Source organism: Hibiscus syriacus, unplaced genomic scaffold (genome assembly GCF_006381635.1).
Source record: "Hibiscus syriacus cultivar Baekdansim isolate YM2019G1 unplaced genomic scaffold, ASM638163v2 tig00112523_pilon, whole genome shotgun sequence".
Taxonomy (NCBI): Eukaryota; Viridiplantae; Streptophyta; class Magnoliopsida; order Malvales; family Malvaceae; genus Hibiscus; species Hibiscus syriacus.
In genome coordinates this window covers 177,660-200,360 of record NW_024063355.1, presented here as the reverse complement: position 1 = coordinate 200,360, position 22,701 = coordinate 177,660, and the positions used below count along the sequence as shown (strand labels likewise).

At 36.4% G+C, this 22,701-nt stretch overlaps 1 protein-coding gene, 1 long non-coding RNA gene and 1 pseudogene across 2 annotated transcripts; all 3 read right to left on the bottom strand.

Annotated features, from left to right (window-relative positions):
* Window positions 1-117: 117 nt before the first annotated feature.
* Window positions 118-2,329, bottom strand: LOC120181462 (annotated as a pseudogene).
* A 6,332-nt stretch (window positions 2,330-8,661) lies between these two features.
* Window positions 8,662-10,968, bottom strand: LOC120181464 (protein SPIRAL1-like 3). The gene is given in 4 exon segments (XM_039186580.1): window positions 8,662-8,910; window positions 9,645-9,818; window positions 9,821-9,967; window positions 10,860-10,968. Coding segments are annotated over 3 exon segments (372 nt in total). The 5' UTR covers window positions 9,938-9,967; window positions 10,860-10,968; the 3' UTR covers window positions 8,662-8,829.
* Window positions 10,969-14,699: 3,731 nt separating this feature from the next.
* On the bottom strand, window positions 14,700-18,108 carry LOC120181465. Its single transcript, XR_005521755.1, has 3 exons — window positions 16,710-18,108; window positions 16,480-16,580; window positions 14,700-16,240 (listed from the first exon to the last, which is right to left on the bottom strand). It is a non-coding gene; the product is annotated as an uncharacterized LOC120181465 (long non-coding RNA).
* Between the last annotated feature and the right edge of the window lie 4,593 nt (window positions 18,109-22,701).

Below are 22,701 nucleotides of genomic sequence, written 5' to 3'. Positions count from 1 at the left end.
CGGTAATATATCGAAAAAATCGCCGAAAAAATGTATCATTATATATTAATTATGCTAATAATATGTATAATTTACTTATTATATATTATTTAATATATTAATACTCAACATGAGTATCAAAATGCATAAATCAAAACACAAATATTAAATAAATCCGTAAATGGAACTCTTCAAAAGGAAATAATCTCTCAATCATACTAAACTAACTCAGCAAAACCAAAAAACAACCTGCAAAATAATCATTCCAAGCTTCAATGCAAGAGCTCGGAAAAAATGGATGACCGGCGGCATCGGGATAAGAGCCGACAGCAGCTAAACGGAACATGCTAGTTTACTTCGAAACACCATTAGGCAATGCAGCAGACTTTGGTGCCCCTGATGGATTCAGTTCGTCCCATGCTTCAATCCATGTTGCCATAGCATCCGCGAGCTTGTTGAAGTAGTCATCGACCTTGCCGAGCTTCTCTTTCACCTGCTTGGCGAGTTCGATGTAGCATTTCTGAACGCTGATGCAATCCTTAGGGAGGGTGACCGATTGGAAGAACGGGATCAACTCTTCTTGCCAGTAAATCCCTTTGTACTCTTTCTTAAGGTTTACGAACGGGTTGCTCGCTTTGCTGTGCCAAATGTACGGCAATCCGGGTCTTCACTCCCCATCCGAGGTGATCGCAAATAACCTGTGTAAGAACGGACAGACGACGGTTAACGGCTGGAAGTGTAGATACGGCCATAGACTAACGGCGGCTACAAAGATAAGGTACCTTAGTGCACCAGCCAGCCCACATATCGTCGTATCGGCCAATAGGCTGACCATCACCCATGAGGCCAAAGTACATTGCCGGGCCAATCAGTTCACGGTTGAATGCGAGGTTCATACCACACATCGGAAAGAGAGTTCCCTTCGGTATTGACATGACGGAATCGACGTACCTGATCGGAATTCGACATGCTTTAGCTGTTGGCTAAAAAAAAAGCACGTGACACACAATATATGGTTCGGATTACCTTATATAGTCTTGTAGTGTTTTTAGAAGCTGAACCGAGACCAAACAGAGTATTATAACATGCCAATTCAGATTGATTCGGTTCATCATTTGGGTAATTATAGTTTTGCAAACAGAAAAATACCAAAATTGATTTAAACCATGTAGGCATGTACAAATTGATCCTTAGTGTTACTCTATTGAATCATTTACTATTATAACTTACAAAATGACAACACGAGTATTCATTATGTTTTAAACTATATTTTTTATTATAAATTGACGACATTATGAGCTATACGATAAAATTTAATATCAAAATCTCAATCTATTATCGTAAATCAATCATCATGTTAAGGTATATGTTAAGGTATATCTTAGACAACCGACAATATATTTAAAAAAATAACTTTGAAATATAATAATAATCCGATACCATTTATAAGTTTTAATAATTGAATAGTTTAATAAAATAATATTTTATAATCAAATTATCATTTAATAAATTTTAACAGTAGGAGTTAGGAAAGGAGTATCCTATAATCGTGATTACTCTGTAAACTTTATCCTATATTTTACCTGGAGTTTCTCTCAAGAGGCTTGACCAGCTGAGTCGGTGCATCATAATCCGGGATGTTGAGCCAGAGACCGTGAGACACGGCGGTCGGAACACCCTCCCGGAGACTGAAAGGGTACCCACGAACGAAATCGGCGCCATCTCGGTACGGATCGTAGAGTGTGTTGAAGAAAAACGGAGTCGAAGGACTCAAAAGGTTCTTTATGTGCTGCTCCAATGCATTAATGTCATTTCCAGACGGATCTTTAGCAACCTGTAAAAACATTGAAATATCAAATCAAAATCCAAACTTAAAACCCAATTTTGAATTTCAGTAGCTGATTCAAACCCAGATCTCCAAAAACAACACAGATTGAAAGCAAAATCAATGAATGCGATGCTTACGAAACAATCGTCGTCAATGGTATAGATGTACTTCTTCTTGGAAACCATATATCCAAAGCACCTGCAAGCAGAATCTTTGAACGAGATACAGGAAGCTTTAGGACCCAAAATCCTGTTGATATCGTTCCTGTTGTAAAGCTCGTAATCGAATCCCTGGGGGACTTTGATGGTCTTCGAAGGATCGCCGTCTTGGACAATGATGAGATGGTAAGGCTGGAAAAAGGGCCTCCACATCTCCAAGAAATCCAAGTTCCGGATGGTGGGAATAACGATGTCCAGCTCGTCTTTCAACAGAGGAGCTGGTGAGATGGCCGCTGGTTCCGCCATTGATAAGAGCTTGGAGTTTCTCAGCAGAGCAGAGCAAAGCAAAAATATAGTAGTAAAAGAAAGGCAAAGGTGAGAATTGAGAGGAAGAGGGGACGCGTGTAAATAAAAGAGGTGATTAATACCACACGGATGGTACGTGCGAAGAAAATGTGATTGAAAAACAGCTTAATTTACGGTACACCTTTCCATAATCTGGTGCCCCTAGACTCCGTAGGTCCGGGCAGTCCGGCTAGTAGTCCTTCAAATTTGTGTGAAACCTTATCCCAAATACTCAAGGAATTGTAAATAGAGGTTCACAAAATATTCGATTTTGAGTAAAAAATATTTGAAATTGGATTTGAAAAAAATTAATTTTTTTAAAAAATCGGATCGGATATTTTAAAATCGGATAGTATAATCGGTTTGGAAAAAAAATGGACGACCAGTTTTTTATCGGATTAAAAACCGGTTTGAAAAAAACTGATTTTTTATACGTAAAAAAATTCGGCCTAGGGTTTAAAACATTAGCCGTTAATATAACCGATTTGGGAAAAATTGGACGACCGGTTTTTTTACCAGATTAAAAATCGGTTTTCTTCAAACCAAAACTGATTACACCATCAGGCCCTCCAAACCAGTTAGGATCCGAACTGATTTTTTTAAAATCCGATTTTTTGGTTAGGTAAAAAAATTGGATCAATTTTTATCTGATACAGATCAGATTTAAATCCGACTTTGTGCATGTCTAATTATAACTAGGCCTGTTTCTGATTTTCAATGCCCTTGGTGAACCAAAAAAATTAACTCCCTAATTGAGAATTTAAATTATAATTATATTTGTATATTCGATCTTATTATTACTGATATTATGATATAATTGATGATAATATAATCATCATAAGCATCATGGTTGTGAGTTTTTAATAACATATGTTATTATAGACATAATGTTTGGATATTGTGATTTCAATTGATATCACATTTAAAAAACATGTAAAATAAAATGTAATGAAAACATTATTTTTAAGTTAAATTTAAAATAAACATTTAAAATAAAATGTAATGAGAACATTTTTTTAAGTTAAATTTAAAAAAATATTTAAAATAAAATGTAATGAGAACATTTATTTTTAAGTTAAATTAAAAAATAAACATTTGTAATAAAAATGCAATGAGAACATTTATTTTAAGTTAAATTTAAAAATAAACATTTAAAATAAAAATGTAATGAGAACACTTGTTTTTAAGTTAAATTAAAAGGAAAATTCCTATAAACGTCAACAAAGAAAATTCTAAATACTATAAAATGGGGACGTGCGAGACCGGCACGGCGACTATTCCAATTAAATTTCAAACTTCAAATTCAAATTGCCGGTGGGGTGACCTTGTATAAAGTTAGGTCAATGAGAACACGTGCACGTCGGCAGAAGAAGGTCGACCTTTATTATTTATTTTTCTGGAACGGCTGGGGTTTTTAGCATTGTGGGGGGATGGACTGGGAAACAGTCTCTGCTTTCAGTTCACGAAGAAAAGTTAAACAAATCAGAGGCATTGGTCAATTGAAATGGACTCTGCGGCAACATTGATGGGTCTATGATGATGACAACTCATTTGATTTTCATTATTCAAATCATTTAGCATTAATAAAAATTTAATTCTATAAAAATAATAATTACACTTCTTTTTAAGTGTTTGTATTTAGGGGTGTGCAAAATTACCCGACCCGTCAACTCGAATCTAAAAAAATCGAGTAATTCTCTAAAAAAAAATTACTCGGCCGGGTCGGGTACCCGGCCCGACATTTCCCAGGTCAGGCCCGGTTCACAAAATCTAGTTTTTTCGGGTACCCAGTTACCCGAGTACCCGGTTAGTTTTATTATTTTTATTTTTTATATATAATTATATAAAATATAATGAATTATTTATATTATGGATTATTATTTTGTATTTTGAACTTTTAAATTTTATGTTCGGATATTAGAGTATGTAATTTGAAGTTTCGAACATTTAAATTTGGTATATATTTTTTTAAATTAATAATTTGAAAATAAAAAATTAAAAATCGGGTATCCGTAAAAATTAATAATTTTAAATTTGTGTAATTTGAACATTTAAATTAATAATTTGAAATAAAAAATTAAAAATTAATAATTTGAAGTTTCGATTACCGGGTACCCGTAACATCCGGATCGAAAACACGGGCCGAGAAATCATCGACCCGGATTAACACACCCTATTTGTAATCACAGGCAAAACATACAAAAGGAATAATTATGTCTCGTTAAAAATATTTAAACCTAAGAAGAAAAAGAGTACACGTAATAACACCGATGTAAGAGGAAAAATTAAGAGATGATTTGTTTATTTTAGAATGATTAGACATTGAATGATTCAAATGTTGAATAATTCAGAGACTTTGTATAAATTAGCTCTGAATGTGACATACTGTTTAATAATGACTCTGAATGATTCAGAATGTACTTTGATGTTGAATCATTCAATATTATTTTGTTAAATCAATCGGTACTGAATCATTCAGAGATGAGAAACAAATACGTTGAATGTTGAACAGTTCAACGTTAAGTGCCAAACAAACAGTCCCTAATAAACAAAAGATGCCAACTCATTCCAACCCCAAAGCAGGTAAGCAAGCCCCACTGATGAGGCTCGACAGTGTCATCTTGAAGCAAAGGTATTAACTCGGTAGGAGAACCAACAAAAATGATACGGTTCAACTGTTAAGCTTAGCATTCTTGGTTAAAGCATCGGCGATCTTGTTACCATCACGACGAAGATGTTGAGTTTTAATAGTTGATTGGGGTCGACGGAGATTTAAGAAATATTCATTGAAATGATGATAACCATTGTAGTCGTTCCGAAGGATACGAAGAGTTTCTAAACTGTCAACTTCAAGAATAGCTTGTCGAAAACCAGCACTCCAGGCCAGATCGAGACCAACGACACACCCCAGAGCTCAGCTATGATCACAAAATATGCACCAATGAACTTGCTGAACCCAAACTTCCAAGTAGCCGATGAGTGAGTAACTCCGTCACATGATGCTAACCATCCGACTCACGATGCAAAGGGCTACTTTCAGCAATGCGGTTCGACTGCATTTTCAGCCGGTCTTCCTCCAATGCTCGAAGGGTAATATCTACCAGGCGTTTACTATGGTCGATCACACTACCACCGTTATCTATGGGAGTTTCAAACACTTTAAAGTTTCGAGCAATCCATAAGTTCCAAAGAATAGCGTCAAAGCAAAGGTCTCAGTCATTATGATCCATAACAAAATAGGAGGGATTCGTTAGATTGTCCGACATCCAATCAATTAAATTGAAAGATAAAAAAATCTGATAATATGTCACCTTTTTTTGGGAACAATGAAGCGCTGTCAAAACAAAGTGAGAATGTCAAGCCTCAGCCTGCTCTGTCCAGTTGAGTATTTCTAACTTCAAGAGGAGGGCTGTGAAATATCTGATTCCCAGCCTATCGTTCGTATCCAATGAGCTAAAACGTCGGCTGCTTCATTTGCTTCGCGTCTAACATAGGATAGTTTCACCTTCCATGGTATTGAAGAAGTTTCCGAATCCTTTGGATAATCAAGACTTCATTCATATGTGGACTGGCGTTAAGAGTTTCCACAACCTCTTTGTTATCAAGTTCAACTTCAACGTCTTTGAAACCGCTATTCCACGCAAAGTGCAGACCATCATAAAGGCCCCATAACTCAGCTTGAAAGGCTGAGCATAGGCCAATATTGCGATGAAACCTCCTAGCCAATTTCCGATACTGTCCATGAGTAGTCTTCCAGCAGTGGCTTCGGTGGTTCTCGAATTGGAGGCTCCATCAGTATTTAATTTGCGTTCCAGCATTTGGAGGTCTCCGCTTTTGCCACAGAGGTTGTTTGATCCCTTCTCATTGTTTATCGTCATGGTTGCTTTTAATAATTTCCGTGAGGTTTGCATTATTTCCATCGACGACCAGACCTACCCATTGAAAACAAATTGTTACGTTGCTTCCACAAATGCCATAGAATTATTCCAATATATGTCTCCATAGTAGGCTCTTGGTCCAATCCTGTAGAGGTATATAGATGTTAGTTTGAATCTAATTATCTAAGCAAACAAAGGTAAATGATAGGAATTAGTAAGATTATGAATCGGAACTAATTTCTCCCAAACCATTTTAGCTGTCGGACAATCCCGGAGAACATGATAATTGTTTCTTCGCCCCCTTGACAAATCGAAACTGCAGTCAGACCACGTCTAGCTCTTTCCGAGTTGGTCATTAGCCGGTTACTGAGAATGAGCCAAAGGAATTGTCGCACCCTTTGCGGACCATCAAAATCCCAAGCTAATTCGAGCACTTGTCCTCCATATCCCAATTTACTCTGCATCTCATGAAAAGCTGAGCTGACCGAACAAAAACCTTCATGATTCCATCTCCAAGCAGGTTGGTCCTCCAAATCATCTATAGGGGCGGGTGTGCAGTAATATATTTCACAATATTATCATCAAACAAAGGTCGTAATTTATTAAGGTTCCAATCTCCATTTCCTCCAGAAAGTCACGCACAACAGCATTCAAATCAATAGCATTTTGGTCAATGGTAACATGAGCCAAGGAATAATATCCGGGAGCCAAGTCACCTTCCTCCCATTACCAATATTCCAGCAAACGTTGTTACGGATAAACTCCCGGACCCGAACAAGGGAACGTCAAATGAAAAAGCAATTTTTAGCTTCAATGGTCTTGGGGAGAACTTCGTTGATTTTATACTTAGAGCGAATGACTTTAACGCATAACACCTCAGGCCGCATCAAAAGATGATATCCCAATTTCATTAGGAACGCCTCGTTTGGGAATGAAGTGACCGCAATCCAAGGCCACCATGGTTAATAGGTTGACAACAGGTCTTCCAATTAACAAGAGTCATCCTATGTTTTTCTTTCAAGCCACCCCATGTAAAACGTTGAGCGGTTTTCTCGATTTGGTCGCAGACGCCTTTCGGAATAGCCACAGTTTGCATAAAATATTTGGAATAGCCATATAGTAGCCTGTGCAAGAGTCACACATCCAGTAAGGGCAAGCTCTAGTATGAAACAACAGCATGACCAGATAATTACCCAGGTTTGTGGATCGTTGAAAACTCAAGGAAGAACAAATTTTATCTGCAAGTCATCTCAACATTGGAAGAAAGAACACCTTAGTTCGTTTGAATTTACCTTGTGCCCAGAAAATCTGCTGAATTGATCGAGGATAGCTCTAACCAGATTAACTTGTTATCCGTCACTGGCTTAGAAAAATCAGGTCGTCAGCAAAAAAAAAAACATTTTTCTAAATAAATTTAGATTTTTTTATTAAATCACGTTGCATGTGAAAAAAATATTTCATGTTATTTTTTTGAAAAATTATCAGATAATGATTATATATTGACCGGTATAATGCTTGATTACATGTGAAATGATTTACTTTTTTGGAGGTTCAATAATAAAAAATATATAATTTTCGATTTAAATTCAAATAATTACGTCTATAAGATGTGCATATATTTTTAATAAACTAGAAGTATTATTTTTTTTTTAAAAAGAGAGTTCTATATGATTAAAATAACGATACGTAATTCGCTAAAAACTTTCCTAAACCTAGCTGGGGAAAAAGTGCGTCAAATTGATATCGATACTATAACAAAATATTCACAACAAGATTCTCAACTGCGAAACTCGCCATGCAAAACTGATTCACCAGAGAGGAAAAGGGCCTGCAATGAACCATGACCCCCCGAAAGCGGCCACTGCCCATTCATTTTTTTCAGAATTAGACACTATACTCACTCAACTATATCACCAGATTTTAACCACAACCTCCCTATACCCGTCAGTCCGTCACCGCAAACGTGGTTTCCAGATAAGGCATCCGCTATCACTCAGCAGACCCCCTTCGCAGTCTACTATCTCGTCTCAATTGGGCAAAAAGAACAGGGTCTAAGCACTCTGCTGGGGAGCAGCTTGCTATCTGTGCACTCTGCAGTTCTATATCATCAACATAACCGAACCACAGGCCACGTTAGAGCCCCCACACGATTCGACTGGAATTTAGATTATAAACAGATCCTACTAAACACATCACTGTTAAAAAGCTATTATCTAAAACAAAATTTAAATCAAACAAAAAATATTACGATTCGACTGGATTTTAGATTTTCTCAAAAAAAAATTACTAGTGATCATTGACATTTAACTATTATTTTTAAATAAAATTTTAAAAAAATCGAACAAAAACATTATGGTTCGAATGGAATTTATGTTTGTATTAAAAAGATTTGAACATATGAATATATTCGTGTTTTAATTTCTGTCATGTTTTGTGTTTCGTGTATCATATATATCTAATATCGTCAATCCACTAAACACGAATAAACCCCCCAGCACTCCAGCAGTATTACGTTGTACACCACCACAACTGAAAATATCTTCACATATAACAGACTCATAGTACAATTGTTTCCCTCAAGTTTCTGAGGGTTTTTAAGACAGCAATTAAGGAGTGATTCAAACGTTTAAATATCCAAGCCTCACTTACCATTACCGCCGAACAGGTAATCCAGGGAGGATCCGCCGCCCGGAGCAGCATGAACCTTCGTCGTAGGCCGATCCTGTTCGCATAAATTTATCAAAGCAGTCAAAACACAAGGATGTATGAAATGCGTGAATTGGCAAAAACATATGTGCAATAGAGCTGAGGACAAAAGATTCAATCAGGGGTTCATCATAAGGAATTATGTTACTTTGACTCGAGTCGGGACAAAATCAGGAAATTTTACGGGTGCCGAATATAAAGAGTAACAAAATGTGGTGTCAAGTTTTAATTATTAAGACATCAATTTTTTAAAAATTAGGGGTCAGAGTCTAATTTTGAAATTTGCAAAGACCTTAGAAGTATTTAACAAAAAATGAAGGGAAAGATATTTCGCCAATTTTCAAACTCAACAGGGAATTAAAAGTTTTTAAACAGAAAAATGAGGTCAAGACTTAATTTACCCAGTTTCAGAACTACCAAGGACCAAGAAAATATCTGAACCCAAAAAAGATTTAGGGTCGAAGTTTAATTTGTATACTTCAAACTAACAGGGACCTAAGATGTATTTTTGTCCCAAAAAATTTTAGGAGGAGCCAAATGTTATGTTGGGCATGAGTATTTAGATATTTAAATGAAGAATCAAAGTAATATGACATGCAAAGGTTTCACTTAATATGACATGCAAAGGTTTCACTTGATCATCAGAAAGCTTAATTTTCTATTACAAGAGTATTATGTAAGATCAATAGCATACATTTGAGCAAACGGTACTAAACTACCATTCAAAGAAAATTGTTGCTAGGGTCTTACCGTTAGGAAGTTGCCACAATTCTGGCCATCAGCACGGAAATAGTTGTTCGTAATAGTAGTGTTCCCGGGAATGCCGGCAGGGATCTCCTTAGCAACACCAGGAGGCGGTGAAGGTGAAGCAGTAGTGGACTTTTGTGGGGTTTCCTTAGCAACTCATTCTGCATCCTTGGAACTTCACTGCTGGTGGAAGAGCTAGTGCCATTCGTGGTTGCAGCCGGTTTCGGAGCTTCTCCACTCCCGAATAGGTAGCCTAAAGAGCTCTGTCCACCACCACTGCTAACTCCACGACCCATGATCTCTAGCTTCAACTTCTACACAAGTAGCTAATGAAGGAAATCACATGTTCTAAACAGTGAGTTCTATAGATATAAACACAAAAAGTTATCCTCAATACGTATATTACTTGAATTTAGAAGAATCACTCAAAGGTATGTTCTGGCATGATCATTTCTATGTACTAAATACATACATCAGACAAATACTTTGGGAAAATGAAAAATCGGAGTAGCATAGATCCACCAACACAATTGAAGCAAAATTTTCGGAAATTGACACCAAAAATTGAAAAAAACGGCATAGATTAAGTTTTTATTTACATTTAAGTTGAATTTAAAGTTTATTCCATGAGTTTTTAGTTTTAGTATATGAATTATGATTTTGTGCATTGTTTACATGAGATTTTAGTTTCAGTATAACTTCCACAAAACACTAGCATCTTATATGTTGAATTACCAGTGATCTTATATTTAAATTATACATTTTCTACTATTATGGATAGATTTTACATTTGATGTTCAGCAATGCACTAAAATTTCACTGCTTTAAGCTATGAAACCTGAAAAAGTGGGAAAATACAATTTAATTACGAATACATTTTTCTTCTAACAATCAAGCAAATCCTACGCGCGAGATGCGAAATATTATCTCACGCAGTCTTCAATTTTGATCGTAACAGGCAAATCGTGAAAAGAAAGGATCTAAGCAACAAAGCTGAAAATAGATCAATGAAACTCAAAAACATGAAAAGAAACTTCACATGCAGAGCATTTATATGGAGAAAAAGCAAACAGAATTCGAACGAACAACTCAAAATTTGTACTCAAAGTTAGAGCTGAAACGACAAAAACAGCATGATAAGGAGGGAAAAAAGATTTTCTCGGTAAACAAACAGAAAATAAATGAAAAGCGATATAATTTTTGAGTGAGCTTTCTTACCTTGTCCGGGTTCTTCTTCGGATCAGATCTGGAAAAGAGGGATAAAGACGGACTTGAAGCTTTAAATTATAGACGGGTCCAATTTCCATTTTTGGATTCTTTTATTTTTTGGGTAAACAATAACAATAGTCCGCAAACTTTAGGAATATTGCATTTTGGTCACCAAACTTTTAAAACTTGTAATAAAATCATCAAACTTTTAGTTGTTTTCATTTTGGTCCTTACCATTACCTCCCGTTAATTTTTGTTGATGTGGCACTTAACGCCATTAACTTTCTGATGTGGCTTCTTCTTCTCTCTTTCTACTTTTTGGTTTTCTTCTTCTTCTTTCTTCTTCTTCTTCAAAGCAATCATCCTCGAGACCTTCGTGTTCGTCTCTTGGCATTGGGTCCATCAACTGCATCATGGCTTCTTCTCGGAGCTTGTTGAAGAGCTTCTCAAAACTCACGCTGATTCTCTTGGCATTGGGTCCATCAACTGCATCATGGTTCTTCTTCTCGGAGCTTGTTGAAGAGCTTCTCAAAACTCACGCTGATAATAATTCAAGGATTGTGGATGTTAAAGGCCACCATTATCAACTATTGCCTTTCGGTACAGGGAGGAGGAGCTGTGTTGGTATGTCTTTAGCCATGCAGGAGCTGTCTGTTGATCTGGCAGGCATGATTCATTGCTTTGACTGGAAGGTGACGGAGACGCCGAGTACTGGTGGTGTCGACATGACTGAACGACTCAGACTTGTAGTACCGAGGGCTAAAGATCTCAAGTGTTTCTGGGTTCCAAGGAGGTAGTTCAGCAAGTTCTTCAAGGGCGCACTTGTAGTGCCCTGTTGAGTCCATTTTGAAAATGGGTTTTGAAGCTGAAGATGAGGAAGAAGAAAAAGCTGCCATTTCAGCAAAGTTAATTGCGTTAAGTGTCACGTCAACAAAAATTAATAGAGGTAATGGTAGGAACTAAATTAAAAATGAATTAAAAGTTCGATGATTGTATTACAAGTTTCAAAAGTTAGGTGATCAAAATGCAAATACTCTAAAAGTTTAGGGACTATTTTTTTATAGTTTACCCTATTTTTTATTATTGCTTTTGTTCATTTATTATTATTACTATTATTCGTGGTAGGCATGTATTTGGACCAACTGCCAACCTGGCCAGAAATCTCGAAAACACTGCTTATTCGATATTTAATAAATAAATAAATAAATATTAATTATTTGAGTTAATGGCATCATACATCCTCAAAACTATGATCATTGTTCAAATTGGTCTCTACTTTTAATATTCTATTTATCCCCAAACTATTATCCTAGTTCTAAATTAATCCCTACTTTTAAATATTCCAAATTTATCCCCAGACTACTATCTTAATTCTTAATTAATCCCTAAACTTTTGATCATTCAATTTCATCCGAAATTGTTGATATATGTTAATCAAATCGCCTTTAATAAAACCATTAGACCAATCTATATTTATTATATTTTGAAACAAGAAACTTAGATTAAACTATGGTGGAAATTATTTATATATTGGATGAAATTAAGGATAAAATGGAAGATTCAAATTTTGGAGACCAATTTAGAATAAGGGTCATATTTTAAGGATAAAAATGGAATGTTTAAAATTTGGAGGACTAATTTAGAATGAAAGTAATAATTTTAGGATGAAATTAAAACATTCAAAAGTTCAAGAACCAATTTCAAATGAGGATATATTTGAGAACATATGATGTAATTAACTTTAATTAATTTATATATTTTAAACTAAATTCAAATAATTTTTTTCATTATTAGACATAAATATGGTCAAATCGAATTGTGAAACAACTTGTTTAATGTCCTAACGCAGGAAAAATAACTCGATATTTCAAAAAAAAAATTATCACCAACATTAATGTTTATAGATTTGAAAGGAAAAAAAATCAAACTCGCTACCCCAACTCAGATCAGCATGGTATAGTAGCTAAAGTTGATCGAATAGCTCATTCCTCAATTTTAGAAAATAAATATTAAATTTAAAAAAAATCAAACTCGCTACCCCAACTCAGATCAGCATGGTTAGTAGCTAAAGTTGATCGAATAGCTCATTCCTCAATTTTAGAAAATAATATATTAAATTTATTTTATACAAATATTTATTTATTGTCATGACTATATATTTCATACATACATACATACAACATGAAATCTCATCACCAAGAAGAATAATTTCTCAGGAATTGACTAACATCAATGGCCTACAACGTGTGAAGATCTAAGTGCTTCTGATCCTACAGTTTTTAATTGTGGCCTAAATTAGGAGTAAAAGAACCTGGACCATAGTAAGAGAACCCAAGAGATGATCAAAGCGATAGACATTGTACCCTATCAGGTAGATTCTTAGGGATCGGTAATGCGATAACGTATCTTTGGGAGAATTTGTGAGGACTCGCAATTGCATTTGAGGATGAGGGTCTCCCCATCAGCTTGCCCTCGGCCATGGAACATGACGAAGCGATTGATGACTGAAACTTTCTCTAGATCCTGACATTCCAGTCTCAAGTCCAAGATTGAGGCTTTGTCCAGACTGCTTAAATAAAGAGAAAAATTAATCAGACAACAACTAAACTAAACAAAGATGTGTGCGGTCTAGCCTAGACTTGGTAATATTAGACATGGCATAATACACGACGAGAATGCACAGATTACCAGGTTTAGTCTAGACCAAAGCAAATCCTAAAGGCGAACCATATTAAATTCGGAATTGATTGATCCATACGAAGGCCAGCCAATGACTGAATCCTGGAATATACTGAAATTCAAAGAGGGATGGCGCTCGGTTTTGTAATATTCATGTTTATTTTGCACATGAAAACCCTTTTTCCCGAAGCTCACATTAAATAATTGATTGCAACTTAATAGCAGTTTGCATCCTCTAAATAGATAATGACACTTCGACAAGCCCATGAGACATCAAATTAATCAAACTGAATAGGAGGGCTGTGACTGAAATTTTCACCACAAAATGTTGGACTTCAAGATTCAAAATGTACACTGGATAAGATATCATGCATGACGATACTGGTAAAGAAGTTTATGCAAGTTACCTCTGTAAAAAAATTTCTAGCATCTTTGCCCTGAAGATAAACTCTTCTGCAGCCTTTATGATGGATTGATTTCTCTCCTCCTGAAACTTTTCAGAGCGACTAAAGCAGAAAGACAAGAAAAAAATATCATTAGCGAGATAGTATGCTAATAAATATGATATCCAGATGAGAGAGTAAAAACAGAGCTCAAGGATTTCAAAAGTGATTAACCAGTACTTACATGCTTCCACTCCCAGGAGGAACAGCTGTAATACTTTCAGGTATATACGCTGTGCTGCATGCATCTCCTAAAACTGATCTGGAAAAAAATAGGCCAGAGTCTCATAGTTTTTGCTGGCATCTGCGGAAGAACAACTCTTGGAGGAGCACGAAGTGTTTGCTGCATAAGCTGTTGTCAAAACAAGCCTTCTTTTTGATCTAAGCACTGACGGCCACCAATCTTCAACTATTTCAGGTTCATTATCAATCTGCAATTAAGATCAATGTCTGTAAGCTGAGAACTTTCGGAGTTTTAAGAAGGAATAACAAACATTCAGGATAGTTGACATTAAGACACCTTCTCAATCAATCGATTAGCTGCATGAGCCCATGAAGTGAGTGAGAGGAGATAAACCGCTTACTGTTGGCATAATTGAACTTAGCTGGGCTTTACCCAGACTAGTGTCAGCTGCAGCATTAACCTGCTCACTGAATAACATGCAAACTGTCAGAAGACTGACCAATGATGAAAGCTTTTTCCGTAGCATTCATCATGGCAATTTTCCGAGTATCATATATGGGCAACATTTTCCCATTTTTAATTGCTCCATACCGATCAAACCAGGATGGAGCCATCTGGGGACTGATCCGAGAGTGTTCACCACTGACATCAGCAGCTGAATTATTAGAATTGGAGAAATGTTGGGAATCTTTCCGAACAAATGGTAGCGGACTATTAGAAGATAACCGTGTCTCATGGTTATCTCCAGTTTTAGATAAAGAGCTTAGCATTTTAGAATCTCCAGAAGGAACTAAAAGATGACCAACCAGGGCATCTCTCATCATAGAATTGGATCCAGAAGATAGCTGCTCTGCACCATGGGAACTTAACTGCTGACAATCCAATCCAGAGTCTGGAGGTGGACCTTTAAATTTTTAACACCCCTATTACCAGGATCAACCTCTGTATTTTTCATGGCCTGCACCTGATGCAACAAGGAATAGTTCTGATGTACAAAATTATCTGGTCTTAAAGAACGGCCAAAGCTTCAATGTCACTTTGCATACTTGCGGGTTTTGGATGGCATTATTCTCCTGCTTGTTGGTTGTTCTTCTCCAATAAGGCTTTGTGGTTTAACACAGCAGCAGAGAACTCAGAGAGGCCACTGTTTCCTGCCTGAGCAATTTGACAATCTAGCTTCTCTGTTCCAGGAAGATTTGTTTCTGAGTTACTACGGGGATCCGACAAATTCTGTGAGGCTGGAGAAAACTTAGCTCCTAATAATGTTCTGGGGATGAGACACTTGTTAATACATTGGGCATTTTCGTAAAAGCACCTTGCTGAGAAGATTCAGCAGTAGCAGAAGGTGGGAAGCTGGCATAGCCTCCAACACTGGAACCTGGGCCTGGATCCCGTGCATGGTTTTGGTTGCCAGACCTACTACTTGGGAAAGAAGTCTCTGAAGAAGAGAAATCATCGTCTGGAGAAGTTGTGGGTATATGATGTTGCTGATTCATTCCCAATTGAATAGTTTGAGCTCTCTCAGAAGAGCCATCAATCCACTTCAAATGAGATGCCAACCCTCAAAAGGTGCATTGACTGATTCATCGGGTGTTACTTGTCCACTTGCGCCAATAACATGCTGGCTTTGAAGATGTCTTTTTAAATAACGTATCAGAGGTAAAACCAACTGAAACATTTTCCTGAATATTATATTGTGAGCCTTTATTGCTGGCTAGACCAGAACACTTGAAACATTATTCAATATCTTCATGGGATGTTCCATCAGTTGAGGACTGAATAGAAGCCATTGGACCCAACCATGTATGATCCTTCCTACTACCTCAGAAGAGTCATGAACTGAATTTAAAGAATTAACTCCTTGCATTACACAATCCGGAATGGTAAACCTCGAGATGGAGGACCAAGTTTTTAAACCAAAACCCAGAGATGCAGAAGGCTTATTACTCAAACTGTCCCACTGATCCATCAGAAGTTTCTGCAACTGGCATTTCAGATGATTGATTGTGCTCAGAAGAGCTCAAGTGTGTTGCAGTGCCATGCTCTTCGCTCAACTTTTTGAAGAAGTTTCCAACATATTTTCACTGCAAAATCCCAAACTCAGTGCACAAAAGGGGGGGGGGGAAAGAAACAAGCACAAAAGTAATAAGGAAGCAGAAGAGTTGGCAGTACCAAACGGCAACAATAATGATTAACAGATTTTTACTATCATAGCTTAACCATCCAAAAGGCTATTTTTTACATCTAAGTTACATCCAAATAAAAATGACAAAGACAATGTTCAAGTCAAGCTAAAAATTGAGAACGACAAATATTCACCTACCTAACTGGAGCTATCTTGTTCGGCACAAAACCGCCAAAAGGCCTCTCAGGTGCAGAATCAGGATTTGAACTTTTGGAAAGTACCTTGTCTACTTGAATGCCCTGAAAACAACCCCAATATGCAGACAGAGAAAGTTAACAATAGAATGTTTGGTCTTCTGAAGGCTTACCACATAAAAGGAAGCTGGCAATTTCACACTATTTACATATATGTACAAACAAAGAAATAACCTTATCAGTGCCTGTAGACTTTCCAGCAGCATGACAAGTATATTTTGACTGAACAAATATCCTTGGTCGTGAACTTCCGATCCTTCGGAAACATTGGGTATTGCCTGAATATGTGTAACACTCTTAGTTCCATAAGAAGGTTCAACCTTTGTATCCAGATCCCCCATAGGATGATACTGAAATTTACGGGTTATGCAAGGTTTATGGCTAACTTGAATGGATGACTTCTGTTTTCCTCTCAGTGGATCATTTGCATCCAGCCAGACATTGTCCAATGCCACTGGTGGAAGTATGCTGGGATAAGTTAGAGCGAATACTGTCATTAGAATTTTCTTTTACATTAAGATTCTCCATATTGTTACAGGCACTCCCTTGTCCTTGTAATTATTTCCAGATGAACCTAAGGTTTGAGGGCTCTTATCCAGATTTTGCTGATATTCTGCTGGCACCCCAGTTAGTCCAGAGTTACATTAGAATCAACACTTCTCCAGAGAGTAAGATTAGGTTGTGGGGAAGTTGATGGTTACTCTCCTTGGTGGTCCTTTTCGTTGTTGAATCTGTTATTGAAGCAACATTGTCCTGATCAAAACCTTTCCTATTCACCTCTGGGCTTCCCAAGCTGGAATTCACATTCAGTGATTCAATATTAGAATAAGGATCAACAATCAAAAGCAGAACCATGACCTCTCACATACATAGAACCTCTGTGATCATTATTCTGAGAAAGTTGCAATAAGCTTTCATTATCTTGACTTTTTGATATGGCACCACCACCACGTGATGCAGACTGAATTAAGTTCCAGCTGTTTGGCTTATTGTGAGTCTGACCACAAGGATCATATGCAGCTATTCCTTGGGGACTTGAAATGCTGTTTGCACTTACTTGATCAGGACTCTGAGCAATATTCCCCAGGAGTTGAGCACTTTCAGCTGCATGCTTCTGTAGAGGACTCTGATATACCATTTGCTTCGCTCTTCTGTTGACTGTTTAACAAATCTACGAGGAGAATTGTTTTGCATTCTCCTGGTATGTCATTTGCAGTCTGGGCTCCTAATTGCTGAACCCCAGGAACACTAAAAAGTCAAGGTTGTTATTGGCATTAATAGAGATGGGTAAAGGTTTAGAGCTCAGAGTCAAGGCATTGTGCAAATTGTCATCAGTCCAGGGGGATTGCATTTCGCTGCCATCATTGACAATTGACGCTGGATTGCTCCCACTTGGAGGTTCACAATTCTGCAAACCTAAACCACTCCACTCTTCCTCTGCCCTTATATCATTACTGGATGTTTCTGCTACAGCAGACTGCATAAGAGCACTCCAACTTCCACTTTGCAGAGAAGGAAACCCCCCTAAACAGTCTGTACTATCCAACACTGAACCCAGGTTGGTGCTTTTTCCAAAGACATCCCACACGTCATCTGAACCAAACAAAATCTTTTCTTCAGTGGATCCAGCGTAGCCACATTCTGGGAGGAGGAAACCTGACTTGCTGACTTCTCCAGGGATGTTTCTGGAGGACCACAATGCTCTTTAATCTGAAGAGACTCCTGCATCGCTTCATTTTTTGGCTGCATAGCCATTTTCTGCAAGTTTTCTGAATGAAATAGACTATTTAAACCTTGAACAGCCACAGCCTGTCTAGAAACAAAGTTCCATCTTGCGAGCCAACTTGATCTGAAAACATGCATACTGATTACCGGAAATGAATTACTGCCGGTTGGCACCTGCTGCATTAAAGTCTTATCCATTTGGACAGAAGAATATTGATACGGATTTCCTCTCGCACTACCAGTAGAAATTCCATAAAATGATTGATCAACTTGTTGAGGAACCAAACCCATCAAATGCTTGTGGCCTTGGTCAGGGGAAAACATAAGGCCACCAGAGGATCCCTGCATGGCTGGAGAGGCACCATGCTGTAGCCAATTTGCATTTGGTGTCATGTGCTCGGGCTTCCAGGTATAATTTAAAGCATCATGAACAGGAACACCATTGATTGGAACTGGACAAACACCATCTGATAACTGTCTCGCAACAGCGGAAACCTGATTCGTAGAGCTAAACTGCCTTGTTTCTGGTAGGTGAAACTCTGGCTTTAGAAGTTGTTGTCTCATTAATTCTTGCATTATAGCATGTTTCTGTAGCAACTGCATGTCAGTCATTCCTGATTGCTGCCTTGGAAAAGATTGGATAGGATGCTGTCCAATAATTGTTGTTGCGCTCCAAAAAGTCATAATTTTTGGGAGATTCATTAGAGTCCAACCTCAATGGATTCTTTTGATGAAAATCATGGCCATTTCCTATTGGTGAATCGAGAACTGATAGACCTCTAGGTGCTCTATCCACCCCTAATAAGTTTGTTTCCTTCTGCCTTGCCTGGAAAGACTGATGCCCGGAAAGACTGATGCCCTTGATTATAGCCATTTGCAATTGGTGATTGGTTTGTGATTGACTTCTAGCAATTTCAGGCCTCAGACCTGATTTGTGAAGTTCATCCCACGAGGCAGGCTTGAAGACTGACCACTATGTACTCTGTCAGACTCTGCTAATGCCAATGGAAAGTATAATAATGTCAACTAAAGGGTAGTTTAAAAGTACGTAATAGCAATGGACTAAGATCTCGGTACAAAAATTGTTGTACCAGAGCAAGTAGAAACTAAAACAATTGTACCAGAGCAAGTAGAAATTAAAAAAATGTACCAGAGCAAGTAGAAGCTAAAACAATCAAAATGATTCAATTATACCTAATGAACACTTAAATTCTTCAAACTGGAAACAAGAGGCCCACCAACTTGTCTCTGGCCTCCAACCCAGAAACTGTTACTTAAGCCAGGCCAGGTACCATCAATTACCTGTGATTGATGCTGGCCCTGGGAGAAACTCTCTTGGCCAAGGAAATTATGGATCCTGTCTCCAACTTCGTTGCCAGGCATAGGTAATCCAAGCCAAAAATATTTAGCAGCTAAAATATTGGGGAGAAGAAAATTACTACCTGCAAGAAATAAGAATTAATTTAACTACTATTGGTCATCATTTCTATGAAACCAAACCAGAACTATAGAACAAATAATTTTACTTCCATTTGGACTTTCCCTATCCCACATTCCCATACATTCTGACAGTAAATCTACCAAAAGATTTGCTCTGAATTCATCATCAGTGGCAAGATGTTCACAACCTAAAATTTGAAGTTTCTTATTTCTCACTCCAGCATCTAATGGCACTGTTTTTCTTTGTTTTGTTATCAACTTAAGGTGCATCCTCTTTAATCAACATGGGGGAAAAGCTTCATTTAGGTCTAAATCACTAATTCAGATGTATATACGAGAACAAGCTGGAAAAACAAATAGATAAAGATGCAAACATCAGAAAGATAGCAATAAACCATGTAAGCATCAGTCAAGAGAAAAAGAGAAGGCAACTGCCCATTACCAGAAAAAAAAAAGCATCAAAGACTACATAGCAAGCTCAGAACTCCAAATACCACAAAAAGGAAAGGAACGTTCAAGAAGAGAAACCACTATGTGAATGTAGGAAACTAAATTAAAGATGAACACGAATAAATTAGCATAAAAATGTTATAACCTTTCACACAGTAGGAAGAATAGAACTGTCGCAAGTTTTGCTCAATTTAAACTTTGCCACTGTTGAAAATAAAATTTCCCCAGCATCCTCCATTTTTTTTCTAGGCAATCAAACGGACTCTAACACTCAAAACATTACGTAAAAAACTCAAATTTCTAACCAAGACAACAAAAGATCGAAACAACAACAAGCAATTCCCACCTTAACTAAAACAACAGCACAAATAACATAACTGCCCAGCCCTAGAACACCAGAGTCCTAACATAGATTCAGCGTCTCGATATGAACTAGAAAAACAAAGACATTATAGTTACGGGAGAAAGAAAGAGAGCTGGGCTTACGGTGACATAGTGTAGCCTTTGAAATTGAGCTCGAAAAATCGATCTTAAAGAGTGTCAAAAAAAATTAAAAAAAAAGTTAGGGTTTGAAAGCGAAAGAGTTCTTTAGCTGATAAAGAGAAATAAAGTGAATTAATTAGTGCGAAATTTTCAACGATCAGGGGGAGGGAGCGAAATGAGGTCCGGATCCTAAGAGTGCGTTCGGATGGGAGAGTATGAGATTACCGGGGAAAAAGCTTTTTCCAAATGTAATTCTTAAGATTCCCGATCTTCTATATTAAATCATTCTCAACAGTGACATTTTGAGAGTTTATTATTGGGAATATGATTTCCTTCAATTTTAGGTATTATTATATTCTCGAAATTTTAGACTAAAATACCTTTAACATAATTTTTTTTAAAAAAATTATTTTTATTTTGTCGTTAAATAAAAAATTTTACTAAAAAAATTCTACAAAGGTTAAATTACAAATTTATCCTTAAATTATTTTATATTTACAAAAAAAAAATTATAATTATAATTTTATATGAAGTTCAAGGGTTAAAATAAAATTAAATCATTTCATTAAACCTATTTATCTTTTAAATTTTGTAAAAATTATATAAATTTTATTAATTAAATTTTTTTAAAAAAATGTAAATTAAAAATAGTAAAATTATATATCTTCTATGATCTTTTATACAAATATTTCATTTGAATATTTAGAATTCAACTTGTTAAAAACTGATATATAATAAGACAATTTGATAAAATATACATTCTAATAATCTTTTATTCCTTTAATCAAACATTGTAATCTTTACATTCCTCTAAACGAACAAACATAACAATGCAACATTCCCAGTAATGTGTTAGGTAACGTTACATTCGGTTAATCCTATTCCCGGAGATAATGCTACATTTCATGAACCAAACGCACTCTAACTGTTAAACAAATAAACCGAATTAAATCAAATCAACTTAATTAAATGTCTCAATTTTACTGAAAAATTAAGTGGATGTGTAAAATTAAGATAATGTGATATTCTACTCAAAAATCTTGAGTTAAGTGGATGTGTAAAATTCTCAAGTTGGTATCAGAATGATCAAAACTTAACCTTATTTAATTCATACTAATCAAACTATAAGAATTAAAGTTTCTTATAAAGATAAAAAGATAACCCTGAGAAAAAACAATGTGATTTTGTTTTTTTCCTCAATGTGACCCTCTAGCTCGAAAAAAGAAATTAGTGTCTTTGACCAACGGTTTTCGTTATTGATCAAGATTCCGTTAATTCTTACTATACATTAGATAAATTACATCATCCATCACTCAACTGTCTTTTTTATTATTTTGATCACTAAATTCATCGTTCAACTATCTTCTCTGTTCTATTTTGATCACTAATTTTAAAAAAAAATATAAACTTAATTAACTTTTGAATAACCCCCTTCATAATAAACGTGAGGCCTTATTGATTCTTTTTCTCCATGTTCATCAAATTTCATGAGCCTGCTTGATTCCCTACGTAACACAGTCCCTTCAGCAAGCAATTGTATGTTGAACAGTTGGTTTGCACCCAAAAACTCGAAAAGCATTCCCTAATTTGCCTCTTTTGCACAATCAATGAATGAGAATTGTATATGTTGTAACATTTGGATTATACCCATTTTCCAAGGCCTAAGGGATATTAGTGTGAAAGTGAGTAGTTATAACCCATATCTCATTACCAAATATAAAATTTGAGATTTGACAGAGACTCGAAAAGAAACTTGAAGTTGCAGTTGCCACTACAAGCCAAACCAGTTACTAATTCATGGCATCCAACAGAAATGTCTGAAACTTACAGATGATTGAAAGATTTGCTTAAGCTTTAACTTGCCATAAACAAAAACTAGAGAACTTTTAATCTGCACCAAAATAGCATATACATATTCAGGGAAGGTTCATTGGAAGCAAAGCACGAAACCAAACACACTCAAGCAAACATGATCGTCACCTTTCCTTTCTTTGAATTGTCTGAATCGGTTGGTGGAGTCCTCTTGCTCCAGCAATGGAAAATTCTCAAGAGAGGCATCCTTGATGAT